The sequence below is a fragment of the Sapajus apella genome, unplaced genomic scaffold, assembly GCF_009761245.1.
Source record: "Sapajus apella isolate SASKATOON/1434 unplaced genomic scaffold, GSC_monkey_1.0 scaffold32, whole genome shotgun sequence".
NCBI classification, from domain to species: domain Eukaryota; kingdom Metazoa; phylum Chordata; class Mammalia; order Primates; family Cebidae; genus Sapajus; species Sapajus apella.
The window spans coordinates 1,582,656-1,591,223 of record NW_022436972.1 but is presented as its reverse complement, the minus strand read 5'-3'; the positions used below and the strand labels follow the sequence as shown (position 1 = coordinate 1,591,223).

At 54.4% G+C, this 8,568-nt stretch overlaps 1 protein-coding gene across 1 annotated transcript; it reads right to left on the bottom strand.

Moving 5' to 3' along the window:
• Nucleotides 1–4,802: 4,802 nt before the first annotated feature.
• GSX1 (GS homeobox 1) lies at nucleotides 4,803–7,078 on the bottom strand. The gene is made up of 2 exons (XM_032294331.1): nucleotides 6,465–7,078; nucleotides 4,803–6,003 (listed from the first exon to the last, which is right to left on the bottom strand). Exons 1-2 carry the CDS (start codon nucleotides 6,874–6,876, stop codon nucleotides 5,612–5,614), a joined length of 804 nt encoding a protein of 267 aa, XP_032150222.1. The 5' UTR covers nucleotides 6,877–7,078; the 3' UTR covers nucleotides 4,803–5,611.
• Nucleotides 7,079–8,568: the final 1,490 nt, after the last annotated feature.

Genomic DNA, 8,568 nt, shown 5'->3' with positions numbered 1-8,568 from the left:
CCTTACTTTGGGGGTAAAGCTGGGTACTGAAGGAGTCTGGTAGACACAATGGCTCAACCTTCCAATTTGTGGGTGAGGACCAATGACCTCAAGCAACGCTGATTGGTGCAGTGATACTTCCAAAGTCCCCCCCACTCCTTCACCTCCCCCACCACCCTTCTCTTGTCCTTGCATCTCTTCCAGTGCCTGGTCCTCTGTCCTCAGCACCCCTCTGCTCTTTTGCCATTCCAAGACCTTATCTTGGAAAAAGTGAGTGACTGTCAGTGCTCTATGGTTACTGTGTGCAAGCTACTTGTGTTTGAATCAAATATGATAGGCTCTAATCAAAAGGAATTGATTTCCAGTTTTGGACATGTGGCCATTAACCAAACAATGCCTTTAAGAGAGAAGGCATCAAAATGCCTATATGTACAAAAAAAAAAAAAATGCTATGTGTGCTCCAAGAAGAACCCTAATAGTGGTGGCAAGTGTGTGTGTGTGTGTGTGTGTGTGTGTGAGAGAGAGAGAGACAGAGAGAGACAGAGAGAGAGAGAGAGAGAGAGAGGGAGAGACTTGGGGGATGCCACCTCAGGCTCCTAAAATTTTCCCCCCAAAGTTGGCCTTGTAAGTACCTGTGGACATGGCTGCAGAGGGAGCCTATTGTCTACAGGGCCATGAAACATATGGGTAGGATGTTCTTGGAAAGACCCTAGAGGCCCTGTAAATTCTGCTCAGCCAGAAAGCCTCTGACCGACTCACCCTTTCAACCTATAGGCCCTGGGCTGTGCAGACTAGCTGCATCCCACACTATGCAGGAAAGGTCTCCAGCTTCACTGTATCCACCAGCTGCCCTTTCCCCACTTTCTCTTTCTGCTTCCTCCTCTCTCACTACCTCACAGAGCACAGTCTGGGAGCCCAGTGCAGGAGGTACAAGTGTCCAGTGAAATGACAGCTGGAGGAAAGAAAGAAAAGTGTGCTCAGAGCCAGGCCACCAAATCCTGGCCTCCGTGGACTGTGGCAGAAATGATATGGGTCAAAATCAGTTGTTTTCAGCCTGAAGTGATTTCCCACCCAAGACTTTTGGCAATGTCTGGAGACATTTTTAGTTGTCGCAACTAGGAGAAGGTGCTACCAGCAACCAGTGGGTAGAGGCCAGGTGTGCTGCTGGCCTCCATGGAATGCACAGGACAGCCCCCCACAACAGAGAATTATTCAGCCCAAAATGGCAATAGAGTAGAGGTTGAGGAACTGGTTTAAGCGAAAGTGAAAAGGAGATCCCTGTTCGGACTGAAGTGATTCCGGCACCGGGTGCTTGGCAGAGGGGACCATTCCTTATTTCCCACTAACTCCACAGAGTCCAGGAAATGTTTGCACTTGAAGTGTTCTCTAGCCCCTCCCTCAGTGGTAGATTTGGGCCTAAATCTGAGTGCGAGTGGTCACTTTTCAGCACTCATTAAATAATTCAGCATTAAGTGTGCGCCAGGCACATCTACAGACACTGCAAGTAACAATTGCAATGCTAACAAGCGCAGTATTAGTTAACATTGACTGGAACACGCAGACATCCTGCCTAGGATTTTAGAGGAATTCTATCCCTTCATATTGCACAGCAACCCTGCAGGGGAACGGCTAACATAATCCCCACTTAGAGAGGAAGAAACTGAAGTTTAGGAAGGACCCGTGGCTTGCCCAAGATTAGGGAATGGTGGACGTGGGCTGCAAAGCCAGGCTCTGGCAGGGCCCACAGTCCTAGCCACTATACTGCACTGAGAAAAGGGCACTGTCCTTGAAATAAACTCGGGGACCCCTAGGTGGATTTGCCAAGTTAAAAGGTAATTTCCGGAAAATCTCATCCTGATAATTCAGTTTGGTTCTAATTTCATAGTATGTCTTGTAAGCCCCAAATTCCAGCTTAGCGCAAGGTGGTTTAAAGGCTGGATTTGGTCTCCCCAGAGGAGGAGCCAGTAGCTCCAGGCCGCAATCGCACCCTTCCCTGGCGGTCAACCCAGGCGGCAGAGAAGAGGCTTTGACCCAAGAGGAGGCCTCCCAGCCCGCTCAGCACAAGACCCAAACTGTTTCTGCATTCAGGTCAGAGGCTGCAGGGTGAGGAGTGTTTGAGTGGAAGTGTGCTGGGACTCGAACGCCGGTCACCGTCCCTCCCAGCGACAGGATGCTGAGCCCCCGTTCGCCACAGCCGCCTCCAAGTCCCCAGCGCTGCGCTCCCGTCACCACCTTGGCAACAACTGGGATCGCCACAAGGAGGCTTGCTTTTTTCCTTCAGCTGCTCGCTAAAGCAGAGCAGAAAGCTGAAAGCCTGGTCTTCTAGAAATGAATCCCTGGGAAGCCGACAGGAGGAAACGTGCTTTCCTGGGAGAACTGGCCCCGCGCAGACCTAGCTCACAGCTGTGGATCTGCGGACTCTGGGGGCAGCTGGGAACAGGAGGGACCTCTGGGCAGGGCGGTAAAACCGAAGGATGCGGGGCGGGGAGAAGAAGCGGGTGCAGGTAGAGCGGGTGTGTGTTCATCCTCTTCCTATTTGTCCCACCACCATTTCCAACCCCTCCCAACTTGGTTCCCTGGCAGGTCCCAAAGTGCATTTCGGATCAAGGTACCTGACACGGAGTGATGGCTAAAGCCCGTCCCAGGTGCACAAGACCACCCCGTCCTGTAATCAAGGAGATGAGCTAGTTCTAAGCCTGTCCTTCATACCCACAATGAACTCGTTTCCAGAAACTTATGCTGCCGCAGCCGCCCCCAAATCCCAGCCAAAGAGAGGCTGGCCTGTCGTACTGGAGCTACGAGTGTTCAACTGCACCCACCCTAGGGCCATAGAGCAGCGTGCAAACGCGCAAAGCTCAGAAAGCATCAGCCTCATTACTGATAATAACACATTAGTTAGGATTCTATTCACTGGTATGCCCTGAAGCACCTTGCTTCGTTTAGACTGGCACAACATCGCCTCCTGGGATGGTAGAGAATTGGTCCCTGGCTAGAGTGGGGTTCAGACTGGTAGAGACCCTCATCAGTCTGAGAGCACAACTCAGGTGCTTAGCTCCAGAAAGAACCAGCAACGGTTTCTCCATGGGGAGCCAGATCCTGCCCTTGTTCCAGGGGGACTGGAGGGAGACTCCCCACCCCCATACTCAGCTCGATTTGAAGGAAAAGACCGAAGGGGCTTATTAGAAATAAGCCCCACAAGCTCTTGGTTCTGGGGCCTTGGAGTCTGGGTCATAGATGAGCAGCTTCCCAGGTTCTCAGGCTTTGGGCCTCAGACTAGGGGTTACACCATCAGCTCCCCTGGTTCTTATGCGGTTGGACTCAGACTTTCCTCGTTTTCCTGCTTGAAGATGGCATATCACAGGACTTCCTGGTATAACCTTCCAGAATAAACCTCCTCATATAACTACATGTAGATTATTGGTTCTTTTCTCTGGAGAACCCTGACTAATACAAGACCAAAAGTAGGTTTGTGGTTGCCTAGGGCTGGGATATAGTAAGAATTGGCGGTGACTACCGATGGGCATGGGGTTTCTTTTTGGGATGACAAAAATGTTTTAAAATAAGATTTTGTCAATGGTTGCACAATTCTGTGAATATATTAAAAATTGTGGAATTGCACAGTTTGAATGAACGAACTTGATGCTAATGTGAACAGCTCAATAAAGCTGTTTTGGTGGGGAAAGGAAATTAGCTCCAAAAATGTTGAGCAACCCAGGTGGATCGTCTTTCCTGCTGGAAAAGCCGCATTTGCTCTGCCTAGATACAAAGAGTTCAGCGTTCCGCAGGGTGTTCGCATGCGTGTGTGTGTGCGTGTGCGTGTGTGTGTGTGTGTGTGTAGGAGTAGGGGTCTGGCAGGAAAAGAAGTAGCCCAGGTTTCCTGGACACAGAATGGGAGCTGCGAGAACGCGGATAGTAGTTTCCCAGGTCTCAGTCCCTGACTGCAGAAATAATTCTTCTCCCGCGGCTGTGCGCTCCAGGTCTCGGCAGAACCTCACGCCCTTCCTTCTCCTCATCCATCTTAGAGAGTAAAAGACTAGCGTTTGTCCTCAGAGGGGTCTGGGGTGTGGATTCTAAGTCGTAGGGGGATATAGGATTGTAACGAGAGTTGGTGAGAACATGAGGTCCCAGAGCCATGGCTCCAGCTACGTAGAGTCCCTCTCAGGGACTCCCTGGGGCGAGATCACTTTGGGTTCTCGGATTCCTCGCCTGAAATGTTCTGCCACCGGGGACTCGGCTAACGGAATTTGCCTTAAAGCAAGGAGGCCCCTCTGAGAGGAGTCTGCACCATCCGGCAGAATGGGAATTTGTTCCTAACGAATCTTTCTCAATCCAAGCGCAGAGAAGGATGAATTTCTTGTGCTTATGGAGGAAGTGGTTTCTGCCCTCCCGGCTGCGGGACAGGACGGCTAAACAGCGAGGGTTGGAGATGGGGCTGGATCCCAGGTGCGAAGGAGGCGCTGCAGGGATTGGGACGCAGGGTGCAGTCCAGGAAGAGCGCCCTCCTTCCCTCCCGGCTCAGCTCTCTGAGCTCCGCGACGCGTGTGCGCCAGGCTGGAGCTGGACAATCGTTAGCGCACATGTGGCTGGCATGGAAGGCAGTGTCTCCGCGGAGCTGAGGGTGCGGAGAGGCGCTGGCTGAGTTGTAAGGCGAGGAGCCGACTCCGACCCTGCAACTGCCTCCCCAACCCTTCCCAGTAGGGACGCCCAATCCAGGTCGGTGCCCGTCTACTCCAGAGCGGAGGCCTCTGGACTCAGAGCCACGGGCATTTCTAAGAAAAAAAAAGTTTATTTAAAATTTTGTACATAAATAAATAAATAAATATCTTCTGGCATTACAGAGGCCGTTCAATTACACAGCTAGGATGGGGCGGGCCAGAGTCTAGAAGGGGAAGCGTGGGGTCGCCAGCGGGGGAGATCGGGGTCCTGTGTTTAGAGGAATGAAGAGCGTGTAGGAAACAAAGAGATGGGTGTCTCCAATTTGGATACTACGGGTAAAATTTATCATCTGTGAGAGGAGCCGTGGGGACTGAGGATAGCAAGGCCGATCAAGGGACAAATGGACCAAATGAAGGGGGAGGCTCCCTGAGGAGGAGAAGGAGAAAGGAAAAGAAAAAAAGGGTTCATAAATGTGTGTGTTGGCAGGCGCAGGCCAAGTGAATAAACGATCACAGGAAAGAGGTGGGGAGGGACAAAAAGACATTTTGAAAAGAGAAGCGAACCAGCATCCAAGGCCACCGACCTTGACCGAGGACGGAGAGTAGAGGAAGCGAGGAAGCCCAAGGCAGCCCAGAGAGGGAGGGCTATGAGGCGCCGGCTGCCCGAAAGGTGCTGCGCCAAGCAGGCTTGCCGACCGGGGCCGCGATGCTGCACTACCCAGGAGGACTCCAGCGCTTACAATGTTCACAGCTTGGAGTTGGCTTTGGACGCGCGCGAGCCCTGAGGCGGGGACACCATGGTCCAGCCTCTGCCAAACTCTCAGCCCTGCCCAGGGCCAGGGACCTCTGCAAAGCCGTGCCAAATCCATGCCGGGCAGTGGTTTGGCAGCGAGTGCCTGGGAACCAGCGCTGCGTCCCAGGACTAGTCTTTGAGGCGCATGGAGGTCTTCGGGTGGGCGACCTAGAGAGACGCTCGCCTAGGGAGTGACCGTAAGATCCCGGTCGTCCTTCCCTGAGGAGGATGGAGACATGGGCAATTCGTCGTCATCCTCGGAGCACTTGGCTGAGGAGATGGATGCGCACTTGCAGCCTTGCGGTGCGCTCCCGCCACCACCTGCACCCCCGCCGCCGCCGCCGCCACCGCCACGATGGTTGCTGCCCTTGCCTTCCTTCTTGTGCTTTACTCGGCGGTTCTGAAACCAGATCTTCACCTGCTTCTCGGATAGATTCAGGTAGGTCGCGATCTCGATGCGGCGTAGGCGGGACAGGTACATATTAGAGGCGAACTCGCGCTCCAGCTCTAGCAGCTGCGTGCTGGTGAATGCAGTGCGCATCCTCTTGCTGCTGGGCAGCTGGTTCGAGCTGCTGTCTGGAGGTGGCAGAGCAGAGAGGGAAGCGATCAGACCTCTGCTCTGTGGGCCAAATCCCCTGATGGGCGGCTGCCAGAATTCTACGACTTTGACCTCTTACCCACCCCTTCGCCCTGAACACAATCCACAGAAGAGCTACAGTGAGCACCTCCTTGTCCAGCTCGAGATCCCGATTCTCCTGGAGTCACGCAGCCCTGGAACCCCTTTATGGAGAGCCCTGGATTCCAGCCCTCACTTTCCCTCGGCCCCCACTCCAGGACCTGGACGTCTGCTCTCATCCCCCTCCTGGCTTCGTATCCTGGCCCTCAATCCGCACTCCACCCCAAGCAATCCCCCCTTAGTCTCCAACTTGACCCTCACAGCCCGCAGAAAGCCCAGGATCCCTCTTCCTCCATCCATGGCTCTCCATCTTGCTTCGGATCACCTCTGCCCTGTCCTTCCGCACAACGGCCCCGCTTACCCACAGAGATGCAGTGAAACTGTCTGGGGTCGGGCAGCGGGTAGGAGGTCTGGTAGAGCGCGGCGGCGGCGGCAGCGGCGGCCGGGCTGTGAGCGACCCCGGGCGACACAGCTGAATGCTGGCGGCCCAGGGGCGCATGGCAGTACTGCGAGCCGAAGGGTGGGAAGGACGCCTTGAGCAGAGGCAGCGCGGGCGGCCCGGGGGGCCCGTGCAGCTGCGAGGCGGTGACGCAGAGTGGGCACACGCACAGCAGCCCGGCCTTGCGCGCGTGGCAGGCGCCTGGCGAGAGACCGTGCAGAGCGTGCGGCGGGGGCACTGCATAGGGGAAGAGCGGCGGCGGGCTGCCCTCGGGCGCCTTCTTCTCACCCGCCTCGCGCAGCACTAGAGAGTCCACCAGGAAGGAGCGCGGCATGGCCCCGGCGCGCGGCCGCCCAGCAGCCAGCCGGCCTTCTGCGCCCGCCGGACCTTCCGGCTCTCCACGCGCTGTTCCCGGCTGCGGCCGCCCGCAGCTGCCTCTACCCGCGAGGCTGAAGGCGCCGCTGAGACCTAGGTTGAAACCGCAGACTCCGCTGCGGCGGGCGCCGCCCAAAGAGCGTGGGGTGCTGGCCAGCGCAAGTGGTGCTGAAAGGAGCCGGCGGCGCCGCTTAAATAGGACTATTGCCATGTGATGGGCTACGCCAGGAGCGGCCGCGGCCTCTCAATAGGGTTTTTGTGCCTTTTCTCTTGGCATTCACTCTGCACGCTTCCTCATTATTTCACTTGTTAACTAAATGAACTGCATAATGTACTCTATTCTTGTCAACCCCACCCACGCCGTAACAGGCGCCCTCGCCCCCTCCTCTCCCTTTTGCGGGTTTATTTTCTCATTCTCCCGCGATTTAATATTCTTTTCTTTCTCTTTATTTCTTACTCCCCTTTGGCTTTGCATTAGCGATCAGCCCGTTCACCTTATTGATTTTGCACCCCCACAGCCTCGCTTCTGCAGATCCCCATGGGCGCAAACCCTCTTATTCTCTGTCCAATTGGTCCTGGTCCCCTTCTTTCTGTTATTGCCCCTGCACCCCAAAAGTATGCTGTCCCCAGTCAGCCCTGTCAGCTCAGAGCCGTGCACCAACGGGCGTCCCTCCAGCCTGTCTCAGATTTCTACCTGTGGAATCGCTTCTCTTCCTGCGTTGGAAGCAGGAGGACCCGGGCTCCCGCGTGAAGGAGGCGTCTTGGGGAGGGAGGAGAAGGGCTCATTATTCCTTATCCAGCATTAGCCCCATAGATGTTTCTCGGTTTTCTCTAAGTTACTCAAATAGTCTTAATTTTGGTGCTGCCTACAACGCCCAGTCTTTGTTTGGTAGATGCTGGGCAACCAACCCTTTCCTTCAAATGATAGGGCCGTGGGTGTAAAAGAGGAAAAAAGTCGCTGAGCTTTACGAAACAGACAGGGAATGGGGAATGCAAGCCGAGATGGCGCAGATCTAGGTCTCGCACCCCACCACATGGGGAGAGTGCGAACAGTCTCTGCCCGCGCATCTTGCCAGTACCCTGTCCACTCGCGCACACTCCAGCAGTGATCTGGGAAACCACTGCCTTCCCGCAGTTTGGAACGGCGCGAAGGATAGTTGTATTCCTGGCTTCCGCTGACTTTGCCCACCCTGACCGGCTTCCGCTCTCCCCAAGACCTGGCTCCTTCCTCCTGCCGCGTCACTCTCTTCTTTCTGGTCATACAATGGTTAAACAACTTCAAACGCTTGGCGCTGTGTACACAGCTCCAGCTTTTTAAATCGTTCTCCGGCTCAAAACTGTTTCGCCCAGGAGCTTTTTCCATACAATGGAAAATTAGCATAAATATTTCGAATTTACAGCCCTGGACTTTTCATGGGAGATGTTTAACTTTCGATTTTATTGGAACCAAATCGCTGCAGTCACCTGCTTTGAGCCCTGAATGGAATTGTGAGAAATGGAGGGGGAAGCTTAGGGGTCTGGGGGAGCAGTGCGCAGGAATAAGACCGCCCAAACCCGGAGCATCTGCATGAGCTTTCATCATTGGCAACATCTTTGTAATAACAACAGCAATAGATTATAACTATTAAAAAGCAAGGAGAATTTATTTTAG